We start from the raw sequence: 23,546 nt of genomic DNA, 5'->3' as shown, positions 1-23,546 counted from the left end.
CAAGAGGCTGAGGCAGGAGACTCACTTGAACCTGGGAGGCAGAGGTTGCAGTGAGTCGAGATCGTGCCATTGCACTCCAGCCTGGGCAAAAGAGCAAAACTCCATCTGAAAAAAAAAAAGTGGGAATAGGACAGGGCAGAGGAGGAAGGAGGCTGTGTGTGCCCTCCCAGGAACTCACAGGTCCAGGGAACCAAGATGAGAACCTATTTTTATAATAACTCCATCCTGCTGTTTGTTGTCACCACTCAAGCTCTTATCATCTCTTTAGTTAGAGTCCGATACACCCTTCCCCAGCTTTGCTGCTCTTCCTTTCTGCAGCTTGGATGCCGAACTCAGTAACGGCGCACTGAGTAGTGGTTATGGACACAGGTTCTGGAGATAAAACCAAACCAAAGTTCAAATCCTGGTTCTGCCACAAATTGATTGGGATGCTTTGGGAAGGATGCTTAACTTCCCCATGCCTAAATTTCTCACCTGGGAAATTAGGATAGTAAGAATGCCTGCAACGTGGGGTTGGTGCTATCTATGCAAAGTGCTTTGCAGTCAGTAAATATTAGTCTTTTTCTTTGTGCTATTGTCTTATTTCCTTAGTAGTACCACTTTTCTACTGACTTTCTTCACCACTTCAGCAGATTCATGTTCTGCTTTTCTCCAAGCTTTAAACCAGATCTTTCCCCACGCTTTTGGCATAATCTCCATTCATCTTTTTCTGACTCTCAATTTTTCACTTCCACATATATTTTCTTCTCTTATAATCACTTAGCAATCATTAACAACAATGACAAACCCTCAGATGTACTTCTTTTGTGCCCTGAGAATCTTACCCATTCTCTAGGGGTGGGTATGTGTGTGTGTGTACACGTGCATGTGTGTCTAGTCCAATAAATCAGCTTCCTCCAGCTGTGCTGTGGTGCATTTTCCGCTATTGTTTTTAATCTCCTAGAAATTCAGTAATGGACTTAACTTAGACTGCGTTGGTTTTCTGGCCCAGGAGCCCTTTAGAATATTGATCTTCTTTTTAAATTTTGTAATTTAAATGCAGAGTTCTTTGCCCTCATCAGAGGTTGGTAATGAATCCCCAGCTGGAGTCCAGTGCTGACAGTTGCAGATTTAACCACACTTCTCTGGAAACTTCATCACTAATGATACATTTTCCATTAAGATATTGAATGACATGGGCCATGCTAAGCTGAGTTCAGGCCTTCAGAATAGGGCTGGGGGTTTGGGTGACCCAGAGAACCCAGCTGGACTCCGACTCCTCCTCTTTGCCTGCCTCTCTCCTTCCTCCACTAAGCCTTTCCTGCCCCACCTTTTCTGAATCAGGAGAGGGCCTGGGTGCCTTAGCACCATGGCTTCTCCCTTCATCAGGCACCATCTCATGCAGACACAAAGCAGATAATCCTTTGCACCCAGCATAATGAATCATTGCATAGATCACCCCACTTGTGGGGCTAGGAGAAGGCGTGGGTTGCTCTGTTTAAATTTAACAAAGATGTATTAGATACCTTTAATGTGCTGTCACTGCAGAGAATACAAAATGAGTATATGCACTCCTCAGACATCTAGAAATTACAGTTTCATAGGAAAGCAAGAGAAATATAAATCTAACCTATAAGACAGAGTGTAAGTATCACAATTAAATAATTAAAGTGGAAAAGTAAAATCTTAAAATTACTGAATATAGGTCAATAAATAACTCCTGAATATTTAAGTCAAAACATTTTAACTACATAAAATTTAGCAGTTAACTACATCCAATTTTAAAACCTAAAAATATTTGTATATCTAAAGCACCTTAAAAACAAAAAGATAAAGGTGAGAAATTGGAGGATAACTGAAAACATGCATAAAGGGGATTCCACAAATTGAGAGTAACACTTCAATTGAAAAGCAGACAATGGGCATGAACAAAAAGTTTACAAAAGAAAAATAATAAAATGCTTCATAAACATTTGAAAATGTTCAATTCCTAGAAACCAAATAAATAAAAACAGTAATTTTTCTACCATTATATTGGGAAAGATTAAAAATTAGATGTAAGGCTGGGCATGGTGGCTTACACCTGTAATCCCAGCACTTTGGGAGGCCAAGGCAGGTGAATCACCTGAGGTCAGGAGTTTGAGACCAGCCTGGCCAACATGGTAAAACCCCATCTCTACTAAAAATATAAAAATTAGCCAGGCGTGGTGGTGGGCAACTGTAATCCCAGCTCCTCTGGAGGCTAAGGCAGGAGAATCACTTGAACCTGGGAGGCAGAGGTTGCAGTGAGGTGAGATGGCACCATTGCACTCCAGCCTGGACAAGACAGTGAGACCTCATCTCAAAAAACTAAATTAGATGTAAGATCCAGCATCAACAAGCGTTAGGGGCCAGACTCCCATACGCTGCTAGCAAGAGTTCTTGATCCCCACACACTCCTGTGGAGGGATGCCTTCCAAGCAGCAAACACACCCCACAGGAGAGATGGGGCAATGAGGACCCACAAACATTTAGTTTATTTATGTTAATTGTGAACATGAAGAAATTTGCAGAAATAAGAAAATTCAAACCACAGAGGCTCAACACAAGCTCTGTAACTTTATACACACTCACGTGTTGTTCCCACATCGAACCCCATCTGCCAAAACCTGTGCCCAGAGTTTCTTCCAAACTGGAGCTAGCTAGACCTTATGTTGCTCCACCATTACTTAATTTGAATAAGGCATTTCTAATTATAACATCATTAACACAGACAGGAGCACAGGATTGTAACCCATGCAATTCAATCCCAAACATGTCCTCTACTCTATTTGGCCAAGCTTTACCCAAGTTCTTTTTTTTTTTTTTTTTTTTTTTTTTGAGATGGTGTCTTGCTCCATTGCCCAGGTTGGAGTGCAGTGGTGTGATCTCAGCTCACTGCAACCTCCACCTCCCTGGTTCAAGTGATACTCCTGCCTCAGCCTCCCGAGTAGGTGCAATTATAGGTGTGTGCCATCACCCCCGGTTAATTTTTGTATTTTTAGTAGAGACAGGGTTACACCATGTTGGCCAGGCTGGTCTCGAACTCCTGACATCAGGTTATTCACCCACCTCAGCCTTCCAAAGTGCTGGGATTACAGGCCTGAGCCACCGCACCTGGTCCCCAAACAACTTTTTATTGCTACAAATGTTTCAGCAATCCACACTGAAATCTTTATCGCTGTCCAGACAGAGTTTCACCGTGTTGGCCAGGCTGGTCTTGAACTCCTGACATCAGGTTATTCACCCACCTCAGCCTTCCAAAGTGCTGGGATTACAGGCCTGAGTCACCACACCTGGTCCCCAGACAACTTTTTATTGCTACAAATGTTTCAGCAATCCACACTGAAATCTTTATCGCTGTTCAGACAGAGTTCACCATGTTGGCCAGGCTGGTCTTGAACTCCTGACCTCAGGTGATCCACTGCCTCGGCCTCCCAAAGTGCTAGGATTACAGGTATGAGCCACCGCTCCCAGCCTGAGTTCTTATTCTCACACTCTTTTGGTCCCCAAATCACTAATACCTGTTGTCTCTTCTTCCATATCCATTTCTCTAAAGCAGCTTGATCACTGTGTTACATAGCCCTGAATTCACTGACTTAACACATTCTAATTCAACTAACACAATCTAGTATATTCTCACCCTCCAATATAGCAGATCCACCTTTTGATTAATTCTACTTAGGAAAAGTACAAATTGGTGCCGTCATTCTGTGCAGCAGTCTCTAAAGATTGTCTTACTGTTCGGCTCAATAGTGTTACTTCTAGAACTTATCCTGAGAATATAATTAGAGACATAAACTTTTTGAAAATACAGCATTATTTATAACTGTAGAATGTTGGAAACAACATACATATCCAAGAGTAGGCTATTACATATAGGCAACTTATTCTATCCTTATTACCAATACAATGTTGATATTCTTTACAATATTGTCTCACCATCAAAAGTCTGGTTTAGCTGAACTTTTAATGGCTTAGGGAAACAATCACAATATATTGCTAAGTGGAAAAAAAAACTTCAAAACACTATGTTCAGTATACAAGATGAACTCAATTTTTAAAATATATATAATGGAAATATACTGACTTTTCAGGTATAATCAATGTATATACAAACAAATATACATTGATAAAAATGCAGACAGACACTAGGAAAAAAAAAGGCTGGAAGGACCTATAATTCATGTCAGTAGTGTTTATTGCTAAATAGTAGAATTGTGAATTTTGTTCTGTATTGTATGCATTTTGTACAATGCAGAGCCATTGTTTTTAATTGTATTTAAGATGAGAAAAGAAGAGGAAATCGGGGTTATTTTCATAAAGGGTGTAGCACTTTGTATAAGGTATATGGATACTGCTGAAAGGGATTAGACACGATTGGAAGTGGATCCTGGAGGAGAGGCTGATGAAGGGTGGCCTTTGAAGAAGGGCTGGAGGGCAGAAAGAGTGGTTTCCTGTTAGAGACAGAATGTTCTTAGGTACTGCAAGGAAAAATTAGCATTCAGACAAAATGTTTTCTTAGCAAGGCAATTTTACTTTCTGCAGAAAGGTGCTCCCATTAGCCATCTTACTATGAGAGTACAATGAACAACGGAAAGGCAGGCATATTTATTCTTTACTCGTTAGGTCTTTACTGCTGTCTGATCTCTGTTGGTTGGAGCTAGACTTCACAATCTAAACTGAACTTGATTGGCTAACAACTTAAAACTTTTCTAAATAGATAAAGGCAATAGAGAACAAAGAAAAAGAGGAAGTCAATGGAGCATAGGCTGCTAGCTGGGACATGCCTATGAGCACATCTAGCACAGATACCTTGATTAAAGTACAAAGACATCAAATGTACTACGTGCCTGGGAGCATGTCTAAAAGCTACACAGGATAAGGCTTAAAGAGTTATTAGCAAAAAGCAAGAAGGCTTTGAAGAAAGTCTTCAAAACAAACTATTATTTCTAACATTTATTATTATTATTCTTTAACAAGAGAATATAATTCTCTTTAAGAAGAGAAACTTTGAAGAAGAACTTTTTACTTTCTACATTTCCTCTGAAGGGGCTGAGGCCTGGAATCGTCTTCCATTGCTGGAGGCAAGGAGAGAGGAATATGGGCACTGAGAGTGGTGAGCAGTAAGGCTGTGAAGGGAGGAATCCAGAAGCCAGGGATGCAGGTGTCTTACCTGTTGATAATAATGACCCACAACCTTCATGACAAGGGGTTAGATGCCCAGGAAGGATTGAAGAAGGGAGACATAAGGGCTCTGTCTGGGCTCCCTGTTCTTCTCCTGCTGACTGGTTTTGGCTTCTCTTCTTTCCTAAGAGGAACCAACTTCTGCTCCTGCCTTGTCCTCCAGCCTTTCCTGAATTTTTTTAATCATATGTTTTCCACTGTTTCTCTTTTTCCATCCCCTCTTCTTGCCCAAAAGAATTGAAGTGGGAGGTGTGGCGGGGGGTCAGTTATGGCAGGGAAGAAGAGCAAGAGCAATCCTGAGTCCCCTCCCAATCGCATCACTCATCCCCTGCAATCCTGCTGCCTTCCATGGGCTCCCCAAAGCTGTCCCTGATTCACTAGAGGCTGTGGCTTAAGGCAAAGCAATGGCAGCTTCAGTCAACTACGGCAAGAAGGTGAGGCCAGGTTTGGGGACAATCTAATTAACGTTTCCCACAGCTGAGCCTATGACGTGCCTCCAAGGAAGGCTGCTGCTCCCACTCAAGCCATTATACTTGCTTCTCACTGCAGAAAGTCTGATCAAAGCACCATGTGCCTGCTTCCTTCTCTTTAGCTGCCATATCAATCGCATCTTGGAGTCCCCACGGGGAAACGCTCTGCTGGTTGGTGTAGGTGGGAGTGGCAAGCAGAGCCTGACAAGGCTGGCAGCTTTCATCAGCTCAATGGATGTCTTCCAGATCACACTGCGCAAAGGCTACCAGATCCAGGACTTCAAGGTAAAAGGTCAGATGGTTGCAGAGAGGAGACTCGGCCTCTCTTCAAGCAGCCACGACTCCCTATCATCCTTTACTCATTCTCCAGTTCTTCTGTCTGAAGCCTCCCCTTCAGTATCTGTCCATTTCTGTCTTAGATTCTGGGATGGTGATGTGAACAACTTTTCTCATCAGACACAGCTTGAGAACAGTGGCCTTTCCAAAGTCTGCCTTTGGGAGACCTCAGGTGCCCTAGTTACATCTCTGGGGCCTCTACTCTTGCTCAAATCAGAAGCACATTTATATCAAATTCACCACACAGCTCACCAGCAGTGGGAGCAGACAGGTGGAATTCCGAAGGTCTGCCCAAGTTTCCTAAGAAATTCAGATTTTAAAAGATGCATCAGTAACCACTGGCATCTGGGACCTTCAGTGACGTATCCTGGTTTCAGACAGTCAGCACTTGGAGGCATGATGTGTGCTCTGGAAAGTAAAGAAAGACACCATATTCAGCCTTCAAAGTTCATTTTATCCAGTCCTCTTCCTTCTATCCATGGCCACAACAGTCTCGGTAGGAAGTCACAGGGTAACTTCTATCAGGATGCTGCTCTTGATGTTCCAGGAAGAACTTCAGCCAGGACTGAGCCAGTCCTACCCACTTGCCCTCATAATCTCTCAGCCAGTGACAGAAGAGGGAGGCACTCACTTTTGCTCTAAAACCACAGCTCAGCCTCTCGATGACCGGCTGAATCTAAAGTCACACATCATGTTCACATTAGATCTTTCTTTAGTGCTTCCAAAAAAGACACGATAGTATGATAGGAACAGCACATTTACAGAATGAGCTGAGATTGTGGGTCTCAATTTTTACTTTATATGGGAATTGCTGGGAATCTAGAAATAATACTGTTGCCTGTGTCCCATACGCCAGTATTCTGTCTTAACTAGTCTGGGGAATGGCCTGGGTATCATGATTTTTCTAAGTATTCCCAAGATGATTCCAATGAGAATTGAGAGGCACTGTCTCAAATCACTTAGAGCATATGGCGAGAACCATTGATCTAAAAGGAAAATCACTCTTTAAAGGAGAGCTATTTGGACATTAAGGCAGCTCTGTGGTAAAAAAATATGTGGGGTTGTTAGGAAATAGCTGTGAGTAATGTGAGAGAGAGATAAAGGCAACGTGAGGAACTGACGGCTGAGCCTGGGGAGGGTGATACAGCAAAGGAATTGAGATTGAACAAGCTGGATAAGTTCAGAACTTGGCATACTAGTCCAAAATGTCATCCATCTGCAGTTTTCAATGGGTATACTTTCCTACAGGTGATTGCATTTGTGTGTGTGTGTGTGTGTGTGTGTGTGTGTGTGTGTATGTGTTGCCCTGTATTTTTTTTTCAACAAAAGTGTTTTGCTGGAGCTCATCATAAGAACACAAGCCCCTGCTAGCATAATATCTATCCATCCCCCATGCCGATAGCCCCAAGTACATCACTCTCAGTCAAGACCTGCTTGCCCTCGACAGCAGGTCATTCACTTGTATGAGGATATAGGTAAGACAAATAAATAGGGACCTTTGGGACTTGGAAAGCTGTGACCTCTTTGTACAAAGCAAGATCTCCAGAAGCTTTACCCTAAAGCCTAATTTCTAAACCTAAGAGACGTGCAGGAGCTATTGTGGTTGTATGAATTAGAGACCGCCACTATTTAGTTTCTCTTGCCCACCTTTACTGGCACTGAAGCCTGGGGATGAGGCATAGTTTCCTGCCTGTCAGTACAAGATAGCACTCCCCCTACTTCCCATTGTCACCTTGCTTTAATTCCAATTCAAGCAGAGAAAATGGTTCCATTTCTAAAGAATGGGTTGGAGTTCTCTTTCAAGGAGACCTTCTTTTCAGAAATTTCTGATATTGACTGTTCCTACAGATGGACCTGGCCAGCCTGTGTCTGAAAGCTGGAGTGAAGAATCTCAAGACAGTGTTTCTCATGACTGATGCCCAAGTGGCTGATGAGAGGTTCCTTGTGCTCATCAATGATCTTTTGGCATCTGGTAAGAGATTCCTTGCACTTAGTGTCATTAATAATTTCCCCCTAGAATTAGAGCTATTCAAAGGTGGAGACTTGGTCCAGGGTCGGAAGAGCAAGGTCATAGGAATGAGGAAGAAAACTGACACAGCAAAGGACTGGTTCACTGAGGCCTTTCTCAGCATTAATGCTGGGCCTGCTCTCCTGACTCTTTCATTCTTATTTCATTGCAAAACAGACAGTAATCATGGGGCTCTCTTAGTGGAACTCGATCTGATTACGGGAAGAACAGAGGGTTAAGGATCTGGTGATGTGCTGAGTGCAGAGAGGAGGTGCTATTCTGTATCTATATCCAAGACGAAGAGACTAGAATGTGTGTAGTACTTGAGGAAGCTCAGGCATTGGCAGGAAGATACACAAAAGGAAAGCATGCACACATAAAACTTAGTAGGGCAAGTTGAGGTTACCAATGTAATTAACTGGTGATTTAGAACCTCATGGGAACAAAGTGGAAGCTCCACACAGTTTTCCTTGGTCCCAAAAAAACTTGACAAGGGGTGTGAAGTACCCTGTGATGCTATCTGCGCAAGATAGGACTTCAGTGGAAAGTTCAGTGCTTGGTATTTTATTGTCCTTTATTTAGGAATTCAGTATTTATACCAACAATCCCCCACCACACACACAAAGAAAACTCATGCCTGTAGTCCTAGCACTTTGGGAGGCCAAGATGGTCAGTAGTTCAAGAGTAGCCTGACCATCATGGCAAAACCCTGTCTCTACTAACAATAACAAAACTTAGCTTGGCATGGTGGTGCACGCCTGTAATCCCAGCTACTCGAGAGGCTGAGGCAGGAGAATCACTTGAACCCGGGAGGTGGATGTTGCAGTGAGCTGAGATCGTGCCACTGCACTCCAACCTTGGTGACAGAGCAAGACTCCATTTCAAAAAAGCAATTATATATACATCCAAGAATATAAGACAATATAATGCATAAATTATGCATTTATATAAATATGTGTGTGTTTATATTAAAGAGAGAATATGCTTTCCTGGCTCTTAAACCAAATGCAGTATCCACAAAGCTACCTCTTCATCTGGATTGAGGAAAGTCAGTGTACAAATGTTCCTTAACAAAACTTCTGCCTCCAGACTTCCAGCATCTCAAAAGCCTGTCTCTCTCCACACTCTATCTACTCCCTGGCTCTGATTAAATACTCTTTAGTTTATAAAGTCCAAGGACCATGGTCTCAACTACCTTTCTCCATAGTCTATCTACTATAAATAGATACAGTAGTATATACTCTATCTATATTGTAAGTAATATATTTTAGGATAGTTCCTGATAATCTCCAGGAATGTCCTGGCTTTGGAATCATTGTCTGCTTCATATTTTGTGATACTGCACCCCATGTCGTCATGCTGTCATTTTCATGAAGAGCCACTGGTCCCTGGTCCAGTGCATGTACTAGCAGGCATTATGAGCAACTTTTGGCTTCTTTCAGCTGAGATCCATGTCCCAGGTTTCCTTACTGTGCTGGCTGCTGGCATTGCAATAATATCACACTCATTCCTTTCCCTCCCTGCCCTGTTCAAGTTAGCTTTATATACGAGAATTTGCCTACTAACTCCTAACACCTTTTCTCCAATGCAGCCATTCTTTTCCTTCCTTAAACACGATCTCTTTAACATCACCTTCTACAATAGTATTCAATGTACAACATAGCCTCATCTTTTATTATTCTACTAAATAATGCGAGAGGGATCCAGTTTCCCTCCTACCCTGAAGCTACCCTAAAGCCTAATTTCTAAATCAGTGTAAGAGAATATAGCTTTAGAGATGTCGGGCGTGTTGCCAGCCTCACACCATTGTGTTTCAATTGGCTTGAATCCAGCCAGGTCACCTTTTCCTAAAATAATGTCTGAGACACAGAGTTGTTACATTTTTACCAATTGAAATTTTATTCCTCAATTAAGGATTGATAATTTTTCATTTAGAAGACAACTTTTTTTCAAGTGCAAATTAATTTCTGAAGCTCTCCCAGTGAAAATACAATCAGCCAGCTCCAAAGTCATGGAGTTTTAGGCCCCATTTTAAGGCTTCTATATATTCTTTTTTTTTTTTTTTAAAAAAAAAGGCCAGATTTGTGTATACATATTCAAGTGGAGATACAGTTAAGATGAACACTTTTGTCTGCTAACCCACTCCCTTTTTTTCTTAACCATTTCACAGGGAGAATTAGAGTGCATCTTGGTTCTAACTGTCCCAATCAAATAAGTAATTTCTGGCTGGAAATTAACTGACTGCCAGTTCAGCCAAAGCTGAAGGGATTACTCAGAATCTCATTATCTCCCAACCTTTTCAATTTTGTGGGGTTATGCAATGACTCCACCCTTGGATAACACAGTAGGAACTAGGAAACTATAACTTAGACTACCTTGCAATTGAGTCATTCCTCTGTAGTTATGTACAAGTCCTATGAGGTCAGATATAAAGGTATAGTGAATGAGTTCCACAGATCTAGTTCTCTCTCAAAAATGTCTCTCTCAGAAAACCAACGATCTCATGTCCTGGGCTAAGTTTCCTCTCATACTTCTTTATCTCATCATTTCATCCCTTGCTTTCCTGATACCATTTCTAAAATTAAACCATGATAGTAATTTGGCTTATGAATCCCACTTCTGACACCAACCGTAGCATTTCAAAACCCATCTTTATGCCAGTCATATCTCAGATGAGTTTTAAATGGACATGAAGAAATCTTACACACAAAGCAAAAATATTAGGTTAGCTTCCTGGTTTAATTAGCAAAAGATATGTAACTGTATGAGAAGTAGAATTGCTACCCAGGGTAAGAGCAGATGAAACACAAATTTGAGTCACTTCCCTTGACTGCTGGGGTCCCTGATGGGGGTCATGTAACTGCTGGTGATGCTGTGCATGAAATGTGGGTCCTTGCTGGATCTGAAAGGTTCATTATTTGCTATGTCCTTATTGACCTATTATAATAATTCCTGAAGAATGTGCACTGATCATCAAACCCAGGTATTTAAGGAATTCTTACAAAATTTGTTCTCTTTTCGACCTTGACTCAAACTCAGCATCATCAAGGCCCCACTCTACTTTAAAGGGTAAAAAAATCAGAATTATTCCCTGGCTTTCCAGGAAAACACCTCTTCCTCCAGCTTTCCAGCCTTCCAGAAGGCCCATTTTACTATAATGTCCCTGCCAGTTAGCACTAACCAGCTAAGAAAACCTAGTCAGCTCCAAGTATGATGTTTCTTCTGCTCCTAGCTATGACAGATTTTGTATTTTATTTTACTTTGGAATCCCATGTTAGGATTTTCCTTTTGCTTTCCAAAAGACTTAATTGTTTTACTCAAAATTGTAATTTATTTTCCTGTCCCAGGCTAAATGACTTTCCATGTATTCATACATTCAATAATTATTTATTAAGTGCTCTTGCTCAGTCACTAGGTACTATGCTCAAAGATAAATAACATGTAGCCTCTGTACGGTCTAGTGGAAGAGTTCATAACCAACAGGGTCCCTCTCTTCTAATGTCATATTCTTCTTTATCACTGAACCAGACTGTTCTTTTGATCTATTTGTGGGCCAAATCTCCTCTTAGGATCTAGCACCTTGGTGCTTTAGGATCAGAGCCGGGGTTGACATGTTAGTGTTCAACACACATCCTATGAGAATGCAGAGCCTGGAAATGTTCATAACAGACTTGGCATTGGATTGTTCTCCTCTGGTGGCCATCTGGAAGTGGACTTCCTGAGGAACCAGCTATGCTGTTAAATAAATTGAATTCTGGCCCAGTTTCCCTAGAAAGAAAAAAAACAACAATAAAGTTGGTGCAAAAGAGCAACCATCAAGTATGCACTGATCCTCTAAGACATACTTAGTGGACCTATTAGATCTGCTCATCAGATGTGTCCTCAAACTACAGACAGTGGAACTTTAAAGCAGGACCGGTTTGGTTCTCCAGCTGCAAAACAGAAACTCCCAAAGAGCAATGCAAAAGAAGCTCAAGTAATCAGACTTTTCTTTTCCCTTTGTAGTAATAAACTGTTTTTTTTTTTTTCTCCTGTGGAACTGCAGTCCTATATATGTTACTCAAAAGACTTTGTGTTCTGTGGATTCCCTACATTGCCAACCTCTCCCTTACCACCTATATCCACAAGATAATCTATTGCCACCAATTTTCCCCTTAACTAGTTCTGAATCCATATCTTCTCTATCCTCACTACCAATGGTTTTGCCTTCTTTTGCCTTGACAAATACCAACACACCTTAACTTAGCTTCCTACCTCCCATGGTATCCTCACTCCAGTCCATTGCCCTCACTGCTTTCAAAAGGGTCTATCTCAACTATAATTCCTGGCCAGAAGCTTACACCTGTAATCCCAGCACTTTGGGAGGCCAAGACGGGTGGATCACTTAAGCCCCTGAGTTCCAGGCCAGCCTGGGCAACTTGACAAAACCCCATCTCTATGAAAATTACAAAGACTATCGGAGCTTGATGTTGCACACCTCGGGTCCCAGCAACTCGGGAGGATTTGGTGGGAAGATTGCTTGTGCCCAGGAGGTTGAGTTGTGATCATGCTATTGCACTCCAGCCTCGGTGACAGAGCAAGAGCATGTCTCCAAAACAGGAAAAAAAAAAAAAAAAAAAAAAAAACTGTAATTTTTTATTCGTTCCCAACTGGCTGCAGAATGAACCCCAAGCTTCTTGGTCCAGTGTCCTTCCTTCCTTGCTAGTCTCACTCCCCACACTGTGATCTAGTGATTCCTGATTCCTTAAGGTAACACATTGTGTTATTTCCTGACAGCCTTAATTACTTATGCTGTTCGTTTTGAACCTCATGCCCTTCTTTGTCTGGATTAACTTCTACCCACAGTAGACGACTTACCTTGGACGTTTCCTCTCTAGAAAATCTAGAGACAGATCCACCATCACTCTTAGGAATGAGTTTCCCCATGTTCCTATGGCATTCAAGGGCTGCACGTACCACCACTGTATTGACACAGATTGTACATTTATGAAAGGCTGAGACCATTGTGTTTGTTGTTGATTAACTTGCATTATGAAACATTCCAGAAATACAAAAAAGAAGGATTAAATGCCTACTTCCCAGTTTAGGAAATAAATCAACACTGATGTAACTACTACTCTGTGCAGAGTCTGATTTTTCATCATTTATATTGTCAGCTCGTAATACATCTCCCAGGCCATGATTTACATTCAGGAGATACTTACTTTAAGGAAAGTAGGTAACAGCATGAGAACGATGTGCCATCTCACATGTTAAATATTACTACTGGACATGTGCTTTGGAAAGTTTTCCAATGAAGAGAAAGGGATGGGGAACTGAAATAGCCACCACACTCCTTAGCTTTTTCTCCCTTTAGACTAGGGAAATGTTTTTTTAAACTATCGGGCCTAGATAGGGTCCACTGTTTTCTCTTAATTGTATCAACTTATTTAATTTCTATTCTTTGAGATAGTTAATAGCATGCATATAAAATTCCCATATTATAATTTGTCAAAATCAAGATCTTACTAATAGAATGACTCATTTCAACCTCTTGTGATAAAAATCACACTGCTTACCCCAGTGTGAAATGGAGAATCTAACCCTTAGCTTCACCCTTTATATCACCAAGTTCCAACTAACTAAACCATATTAAATTATCAGGATCTCTTCCCAAAAAGCAATTGTGGCCTTCAAAGAGTCCCATACTAACATACAGAAGGTGGTGATTAGTCTGGCTTCCAAAATATGAGAATATTTTAATACTGTTTCTAACTCCAAGTACTGCATGAAGCCTGAGAGTACTTGGAGTTAGAAATAGTGTTTCCTAACTTAAGATCTCAGGAGGAAACTTCTCAAATATTTAAATAGCCACTGCCCCTGTTCACATCACAGAATCCCCTCTGGCAGTTCAGTTTCCTGCTTTCAGCATGACTACCTACATCACAAAACAAGTGACGAGAATATTGTCAAGAGGAATTAGAGGAACAAATCTGAAAATGCAAATTTTGTTCCCAATTCAGAGGTGTTTATCCCCAGATACTCCATCTGATGGTTTGCTTCCTAAAGGTTCTAGGGATCTTGTGACAAATTCCACCATCATGAGCATGAAAAATGTCTCTAAGTGACCCAGGTGCTTTCAACATCTTGGAATTCAGAGTATTAATAAACTGGGGTCAGCGAAATTTTTTAATAAAGCATCAGGAAGTAAATATTTTAGACTTTGCAGATCATACAATCTCTGCCACAAGTATTCAGCTCTGTCCTTGTAGTGCAAAAATAGCCACAGATAATACCTAATGATCGTGGATGTGGTCAATTAAAGCTTATTTATAAACAATAAAATGTAAATGTCACATAATTTTCACATTCTGTTAAATGTTATTATTTAAACTTTCAACACATGCTAAATATCATTTTATTAGCAGTTTATTTTCACCCCTATTTTTATCAAAAACAGCTGAAATGAGTCATTCTATTAGTAAGATCTTGATTTTGACAAATTATAGTACAAGAATTTTATATGCATGCTATTAACTATCAAAGAATAGAAATTAAATAAGTTGGTACAATTAAGAGAAAACAGTAAATGATCACTTCCATGATAATTCATTTTTTTATTTCAACCTTTTAAATGACTAAAGCTAATTAGTATGAAATTCTTAGTAGACTCGCAACTGGGTCAATGCTGTTAAATCATGAAGGCCATAATTTGTTGGAAAGTTGGCATGAGTTTCCTCCAAATACAGCAATTCAAGAAAGTGCAGCAGCTTCAATGGCTGATACAATCACAATTACTCACATTCTGATTATTGCTGATCATTTGCTAGACTACTTACTCTGAGCACCTTACCAAAGTTTATAAAAAAGTGGGATGTAAGATGGTCCCAATGACTTCTTTCATCTGTAACATTCCTATAATGCTAACATTTCTGTCAGTTACAGAAGGAAAAAGCATGTGAGTATGAACAGCTCTTTTAAAAATTTTTACAAAAGCATCATGTTGGTGAAAAATGGACAGTTTTAAAGAAGAGCTCCAGTTCCAGATAACTTCAACAGCTACCTAAAAACTTGTTCTAGAAATGGGAAAATTTTGCTTTTCTGATACCCATTGCTTTTCTGGAGTGAACATTCACCTTTATATCATATCCAGCGTTTTTAACTTTTTAGCTATAGGGCTTCCTTCATTCTTATCTCCGTCAATCTCATCTTTTTCATTGAGAAAACTGATGTCCTTTAGTTTGGGCCTCACAGCTACTTTATACATCACAGTCTGTCTCTATTATTATTATTATGCAATTTTCTCTTTTCCTCCAATATTACCATTCCTCCTTTCCAAAGCCAACTTTTCGTCTGAGCTAGTAGCCCACCCCTAGTTCCTAACTTAGAATTTTACTCTATCCCATCTTTTCTTTCAATTTCTGACTCTCCCTCTTCTCTGCTTTCAAACATAACCCATTATCTCCATCCTGAACATTTTTTAATTAACTTTCTTTGACCTGAAGTGGCAACCAAACAATAATCCTAGAACTTTTCCCAGACAAAATTTTCAAAAGAATAAAATATAAGGTTTTCACATGTTCCCTTTATTTCCTTACAAAATAACTTGGACATTACTGAAAGCGATAAACACCCGTGTAATTATGAATAATTATGCAAAATAGAAACTTTTGTTCAGCATCTGAAAGGGTTTCTTTCCAACAGGTGCCCAATACTATATTACTAGTTCATCTGATGTGTACATTTCAACCTTACCAAAAAGTGCAATTGTTTCCATAGTAGTCATATAGTTTGTCTCTGACCAGTAGTGCATGACCACCTGTTTCTGTCTAACCTCACCGATACTTTGCTTATCTGACATATTAATTTTTGCCAGTGAGAATGAAATTAAATCCTATTGTTTTCCTTTCCCTTTTCACTGATGACACTGAGAATCTTTTCAAGTGTTTATTGACCCTTACTGCTTCTCTTCTATAAGTTGTCTATTTATATAGTTTGTTCTTTGAATCTTGTGCTTTTTGTATTTTTCTTATGAATTTCACATGTTCTTTATGTATTTTGGATATTTAGATTTTTTGTTCGTTATATGGACTGTAAATATCTTTGAAGTCTATATCTGACTTTTATTGTGCCAATTTAGTTTTAATATTTTAATAGCTTTTTTCTGTGCTTTTTGTGCTCTGTTTCACAAATGTTGTTTTATCCCAGTGCCATAAAAATAATTGCCTGTATTTTATTTTTTAATTATCACTGTTTTACTTTTCCTATGTATGTGTTTATTCACCTGGAAGTTATTTTTATATAGCAATCTAATTATAATTTTATATCAGTATTGAATTATCTTAACATAACTTATTAATTAGTCCACCCCTTGTCTGCCTCCTGATTTTTAATATCATTTTCCTGTTTATATCTGGATCTATTTCTAGGTATTTTACTTGTTGTTCTATTTATTCACCCCAGTATCAATTTCACATGTTTTTAACTGAGACAGCTTCATAAGGAGACTTGATTTCTGGTGGAACAAATCACTCTTTCTGGTTCTTTCTCAACAATGCCATTTTTAATCCTTTGCTCTTCCATATAAAGTTTATGAAATATTTGTCAGAATCGAGAAAGAAACCCATTTGATTTCTTATTGAAATTGCATATTTGGGAAAGTGGTGACCTCATCATCCCTCCATGAACTCAATATTTCTCTCCATTTATTTATGGTTTCATTTATTCCCTTCAATAGTATGCTATAGTTTTCACATGAAGACCTGGCACATCCCTTTATATATTTATTACTTGCTTTATGAGGGGTTTTTTTTGGTATTTTAGTTGATAACATTTCAAATAACAATTTGTTTTTGCAGGGTACAAAAACGTGATTTAATTTCCAATATTAATTTTGTAGCCAGCAAGCTTGTTGTTAAATGCTCTTATGAGTTCTGGTTGTTTATGTGAATATTCTCTTAGATTTTCTATGTAGAAAATTAGATTTTGAACAATAAAAGTTTTATTACATCCTTAACTATCCCTATACATTTTAACTTATTCTTAATTTCTGCACAGTCTAGGGCCTCCTATATAATGATGAATAGAAAATACAATAGCAGTCATGTTTGTCTTATTCTTGATTTGAAAAAGAATATTTTAGTATTTTACTATTAGGCATGTTTGCTTTGGGTTTGGGAGTGATGTCTATTATTAAAGAGAAATCTCATTTATTCTCAGTTTGCTAACAGTTTTCGGAAACCTTATGCATCTATTTCAATGTCATATTGTTTTACTTTGTTAATCTATTAAGGTAGTAAATTATTTTCATAGTTTTTTTCTAGTATTTATCCTTGCATTTCCAGGATAGGGTTTACACTTGGTCATCATACACTAATTTATACGTATTTAATTGGGATTTTTTAATTGTTATTCATCAGGAAGAATGAGCATATAATTTTACTTTCACATTTTGCCTCATTAATACAGTGTTTTCATCTAACTTTCAGATTTTCACCAATCTGGTAAAAAAAAATGATAATAAGGTGTAGTTTTAATATACATTTTTATTATGAGTGACATCAACTGTCCATGTTTGTTAACCTCATTTGTACAAACAAAAAGTAACTAAGCATAGTTTTGATACACAGTTCTGTTATTATAAGTGAGGTGAAGCATCTACATATTCAACAGAAATTTTTATTTCCTTCACCATGAACTTTCCTTTCATATCCTTCACCCCATCTATGTATTGAATTACTGATTTTTTCTTTATCTGTAGAAAATTTCTTTGCATATTAAGATTAGTCATTTTACTCTAATCTGAGTTAACATATTTTCTTAATTTGTTCTTTGTGTTTTGCTTTCATTGCTATGCTTTGCCTATATTTTCATTATGAAATATTTTTATATTTATGCAGTCAGATTTATCAATTTTTATGCATACATGAGATTCATTTTTCTTTTAACATAGGTTGATTCAGTTAGAGTTAGAAAAATCCTTCCTCACTCAGAGATTATTTCTCCTATTTTTTCTGTCATTTTTCTGCCTTTTTTTATAGTTAAATCTTAAATCATTGATCCCATTGGCATTTACCCAAGTATACTGTATAAGATCAAGACCTAACCATAATTTTTTTCAGATCCCAGTTTTCCTAATGCAGTACCATATATTGAATAGTTCATTTTCTCCCCATTGATTTAAGTCATCATGCTTATCATGTACTAAATTCCATTAAGCCATTCTGCTTTTTCCTCTTTTTCTCTCATAAACAGTGATAGCTTGCTCTTGTTAAATATATGGACCTATCTGTATGTTTGTTATGACCCTTTTCACTGGGGGTCTTATAGCTGTTTTTGATCCTATTAGCTATGTTTTCTGCTAAATATTAAGCTTCTTGGGGACACAATTCAAAAGGAGCAAAAAATACAGTAGTTAGGGCACAAATGCTTTGAGCAAAACAAGAAAAGACAGTTGAAGGCTCTTGTGCTACCAACTGTCTACCCCAGGACAAGAGGGTGCCCTACACTCTGTTCTAGTCACTAACATACTCATTCTTCTGCCCTGGTTTTGGAGTAGACATTGTGTCTGTCTAGTTTCACCAGCAAGAGAGCTGGAATATGGCCTAAAAACCAGTGACCTGTGTCCCAAGGTAGTATAACGTTCCATGTCTGATTGCATCATTTAGCAAGATGCCAAGGCTGCCCTATCTGTGCTCCATTTTTTTTCCCAGCAGAGATCCCAGATCTCTACTCTGATGATGAAGTCGAAAACATCATAAGCAATGTGAGGAATGAAGTCAAGAGCCAGGGTCTGGTTGATAACAGAGAGAACTGTTGGAAGTTCTTTATAGATCGCGTCCGGCAACAGCTGAAGGTAAAGATCATTTACTGATGGGCAAGCAGAGACTAGAGATAATTCATGGGAGTTTCCATTGATACTTCAGGCACAACTGTCCCTGTTGATTGTCTAGAGTGGATGGTGAGTGTGCAGCATCCTTCTCAACCTGAGCACAGTTGCAAAGATGCTCTTCTCATCTGTTTTAAAGGCAACAGCATCCCTCGTGGATCATGCAGTCCCAGCATTTTTTATCTCTTGGCTAGTGAAGCTGGCCAGCATTTACAGAATTTTGTCTCTGTTGGATGTGCTTCCCAATCTTCTGAGAGCTAGAGAACCCAAGGCTATATCTGCCTCTCTGTATTTCTCTGATGCCTTCCTGGTTTTCCCCACCCTTCTGACTTCTCAGGTGACTCTCTGTTTCTCCCCTGTGGGGAACAAGCTAAGAGTCCGCAGCAGGAAATTCCCAGCCATTGTGAACTGCACAGCCATTGACTGGTTCCATGAGTGGCCTCAGCAGGCATTGGAGTCTGTCAGCCTCCGCTTCTTGCAGAACACAGAGGGCATCGAGGTGAGAGGGAAAAGGAGACTCTCCCAAAGGTCCTTCCCAGCTGGGGGTACAACGCATTCCATGTCCAGATGTCAGAGTTAAAGATTAAGCTTGGAGCATAAGTTTCCACATAGTGGAGGAATGGGTAGGGGGTGAGCAGTTGCCTCCAATCTTCAACATGAGATAATCTTTTCATTTCTTGTTCTGTGGTTTTAGCCCACAGTAAAGCAGTCGATTAGCAAGTTCATGGCCTTTGTGCACACAAGTGTCAACCAGACATCCCAATCTTATCTGAGCAATGAGCAGCGCTACAACTACACAACTCCCAAGTCCTTTCTGGAGTTCATCAGACTCTACCAGAGCTTGTTGCGTAGGCACAGAAAAGAGCTCAAGTGCAAGACAGAGCGGCTGGAGAATGGGCTCCTAAAGCTGCATAGCACCTCCATCCAGGTGAGCAATGGGGACTTGGCAGGGGACTTGGAGGGGGCAGAAGCAGCCCTTTCCAGTGAACTGGAGGGATCACAATCAAGATCTGAAAAATATTTATTGTTTTCCAGGGACTCCCATGTCATAGTATCTATTACATTTTCATTTGTTGCTTTCATCTCTTTGGCTTTTTTCTCTACGTTGTAGGAGAGCTTCTCAAGTTTATCTTCGTCCATAGTAACAGTATCCTCACCATCAGAAACAGTACCAAAAGTTCAGGCTGAGTTCCCCAGCAGAAGGACATATGCCCCACTTAGATCTGATCCACCCCCTCTCATTGATACTGGAATCCCCTGAAGCACCTCTTCCCTCTTCCTCTTTTTTTTTTTTTGGAGACAGAGTCTCGCTCTGTCACCCAGGCTGGAGTGCAATAGCGCAGTCTCACCTCACTGCAACCTCTGCCTCCCAGGTTCAAGCGATTCTCCTGCCTCAGCCTCCTGAGTAGGTGGGATTACTGTTGCCCACCACCACACCCAGATAATTTTTGTATTTTTAGTAGAGACAGGGTTTTATCATGTTGGACAGGCTGGTCTCGAACTCCTGACCTCATGCTCCACCCTCCTCGACCTCCGAAAGTGCTGAGATGACAGCCGTGAGCCACTGTGCTCAGCCTCTCTTTGTAGTTTCTTCCTTTTCCTTTCCAGTTCACTTCCCTTCCATCCTCAAAACCAAAAGAAATAGATGGTGAAAGGAAATGGGAAACGCTGCACAGTTCTACCAATTTTGTTTGTTTTGTCTTACTCTATCATTTGTCAAAGAGCCATTGGAACCTCAGTTTTTGAAAAAATCCTGTCTCATTTCATGCATCTCTAAGTAGTTGCCTATCTCTATCTAAGTAGTTGGCCATTGAAAAAAGGCCCCTGTCATCCTGTCCTTGTTGTTTTTTTCTGTTTACTCCTCCAAATGGAACAAGTTCATTTCAATCAATTTGTTCATCTTCCCTTGGGAGTTGGGGCCAACTCTTGCCCCTGTTTCGCCTCTGCTCACGCCCATCAAATACTGCCTCCTTGATGATCCCTTTCTATTTTCTCTTCCCCAGCAGCAGAGCCAGCTTCTCATTAAGGTGATGAAATTTCATGAATTTGCACAATTAAACTAAAATCGGGATCCACCTAATTCTTGGACATCACATGTTTCTGTAGTTATCTGAGCCTTTCATTTTGCCTTTGGAATTGTTCTATTGAACTTTCTCCTTTTGGCTTGTTTGCCCCACTTCAGTTTCTTGATTCAGAATTATTAAATGTACCTAAAGGATTTAAGTTCATTTAGTGGGATGCAGTGAGCCCTCACAATCTGTACACACAGTCTTTCTTCTGCTCAGGAAGTGTTCCTTCTGTTACATGGTTTCATTCGTCAGATCTGGTCTCTCCTCCGGGAGCAATAGTCAGTTGGATGGGGTCCCAGTGCCCTGTATCTATTATGTTCTCATGTGTTGTTTTCATCCTGTTGGCTTTTTTCTCTACATTGTAGGAGAGCTTTTCAAGTTTATCCTCACCAATACTAATTTAATAGTGTGTAATATTGCTTCTGCTTCTTAGGCTTGCAATGAAGACTTTAATTATGCCATTGAATTTTTAATTTCCTAACAACCCTTTCGTATTTTATCCTTTTCTTTTTTCAATGCATCCTATTGCTTTTTTTATTTCAGCCTGTTTTTCTGCTACAGTTTCATAGAAACCATCCTACTGATAATTGATAATGCCGAACAGGTTCTTCCATGTTTTTTCTAGGTCCGGTAATAGTTCATTTTCAGAACTTTCTTCTTCCTCCTCCTTCTCCTCCCCCACCTTCTCCCTCTTCTCCTCTTCTTCCTCTCTTCCTCCTCTTCTTCTTCTTCCTCCTCCTTCTCTTCTCCCTCTTCTCCTCCTCTTCTTCCTCTCCTCCTCCTCCACCTCCTCCTCCTCACTTCTTTCACTTCCTCCTCCTCCTTCTTCCTCTTCTTCTTCCTCTTCTCCTTCTCCTTCTCTTTCTCCTTCTTCTTCTCAATGCTATTCCATTCTTTGCTCTGTAGTTTTATCTAAGACCTTTTTTTCTTTATTTACCTTCAGGCAACAGGAGATCAATTCACACTCAATGTTTGCCAACAAATGGCATGTGCAAATTATCTGTGACACCCCATCCTTCCCTTTGTGTGATAACAAAAACCCCTTCCTAGGATTCCAGTTCAGGTCAGGGTAAGCTATACAGATCCCAATCTAGGTCTTAGGAGTTTACCTTTGCTGTAGAAAGGTAACATCTTTTCTCCTGATCACTTTGTTTGTTTCAATCTCTGAATCTGTAGCAAACAGCATAGGATACAATCTCAGAAGACTGTACTACCAGATTTTTAAAAACATCTTCCACCTCCCCATTATCCTTCCTCTCCTCCCACCTGCCATGCCCTTACAACATTCTCCACCAGTGCTGTTCTCCCTTCTATTTATCCTCTGGGAGTTGCTGGCCCATCTGTGTGAAGAATGGTTGCCAGAGAGTAAGGGATAGGAAAAATACTCTGATCCTCTCGTGGAGCAGAACCCAGTATTCTATTTTGTATAGAGCCTGGGTCTTTGAGCAGACACTGTAGAAAGCAAATTTCTGTGTTACTGTTTTAGGTGATTTCTCTTTAACAAGGAGATGCCTGGCTATCCCATTAGGTGACTCCAGCTCTAGCTGCACATAGTGGAGAATCCTCTTAAGTCCTGTTCTTGCCCGGAGCCAGTACAGGTTCTCGTCTTTGCCACACAAAAGAATTTGAAAGCAAGACCAAAGTGATAGTACAGAAGCTTTATGCACACACTCAAGAGAGGAATGGAGGCAATGCTAAAAAAACAAGCCACGCCCAGCATGGTCAGGGCTCACATACTATATGGATAAACATAATGAAGGCACAAAATATTCTATGTAATAAGGGGAGAGGTTTTCTGGGAAATAGGCAGGCAATTCCCAGAATCAGCACTTTTCTTGACTAAATATGATTAATCTGGAACTATCATGGTGTCAGTTCCATGACGGGCGGGGGAGGTTTCCCCATACAAATTTTATGGTAATAGGGGTGTAATGAAGCCAAGGATTGACAGCTGGTCAGGTTTTTGGCCACCTTGGATTTAACCAGTTTCAGCCGTTTTCTTCTTTGTTACATTCCTATCTGTGCCTAAAGCAGGATGTCTGCAATCTGTTTGTGTTGTTAAGCCTGTTGTAACAGTTCCTTTCTACTAGGGGGTGGGTCCTGGTGCTAACCTGTTTGGCCTTGTCTGCATTGCTTTTAGCCACCTGCAAGTAATCATGTTCATTCCCTGCTAACTGCCTGCCTCATTGGCATCAGATTCAGTATCTGAGACCACCAAAAATGACTTTCTTATTTCATATTCTCTACTTCAATGAATGATGCTTCTATCTATCCAGTTCCCTAGGCCAGAAACTGGGGGGTAATTTTAGAATCTTCCCTTTCCTCAGTTCCCACATTTGAAATTTAGTAAGTTCTGTTGAACAATGAGAACACATGGACACAGGGAGGGGAGCATCACACACTAGGGTCTGTGGCAGGGGACTAGGGGGAAGGACGGTGAGGGGGAGGGATAACATGGGGAGAAATGCCAGATATAGGTGACAGAGATGGAGGCAGCAAACCACATTGCCATGTAGGTACCCATGCAACAATCCTGCATGTTCTTCACACACATGTACCCCAGAATCTAAACTGTAATAAAATCTTTATATATATTTAAATATAAAATAAAA

The 23,546-nt window shown here is 40.0% G+C and overlaps 1 protein-coding gene across 1 annotated transcript in view; it reads left to right on the top strand.

Moving 5' to 3' along the window:
- The window catches only part of DNAH9 (dynein axonemal heavy chain 9), a 368,705-nt gene that overhangs the window by 203,295 nt on the left and 141,864 nt on the right, over positions 1 to 23,546 (top strand). The window contains exons 44-48 of the mRNA XM_064378055.1: positions 5,777 to 5,939; positions 7,839 to 7,962; positions 18,690 to 18,832; positions 19,203 to 19,364; positions 19,560 to 19,793. Of these exons, the coding sequence (XP_064234125.1) occupies positions 5,777 to 5,939; positions 7,839 to 7,962; positions 18,690 to 18,832; positions 19,203 to 19,364; positions 19,560 to 19,793 (826 nt within the window). The remainder of the gene's footprint in view (positions 1 to 5,776; positions 5,940 to 7,838; positions 7,963 to 18,689; positions 18,833 to 19,202; positions 19,365 to 19,559; positions 19,794 to 23,546) is intronic.

This window comes from Aotus nancymaae, unplaced genomic scaffold (assembly GCF_030222135.1).
Source record: "Aotus nancymaae isolate 86718 unplaced genomic scaffold, 86718_ANA_hifiasm-v0.15.2.pri h1tg000018l, whole genome shotgun sequence".
In the NCBI taxonomy this organism is placed as follows: domain Eukaryota; kingdom Metazoa; phylum Chordata; class Mammalia; order Primates; family Aotidae; genus Aotus; species Aotus nancymaae.
Note: the sequence above shows the minus strand (reverse complement) of the source record. Positions and strands in the feature narration are given on the sequence as shown.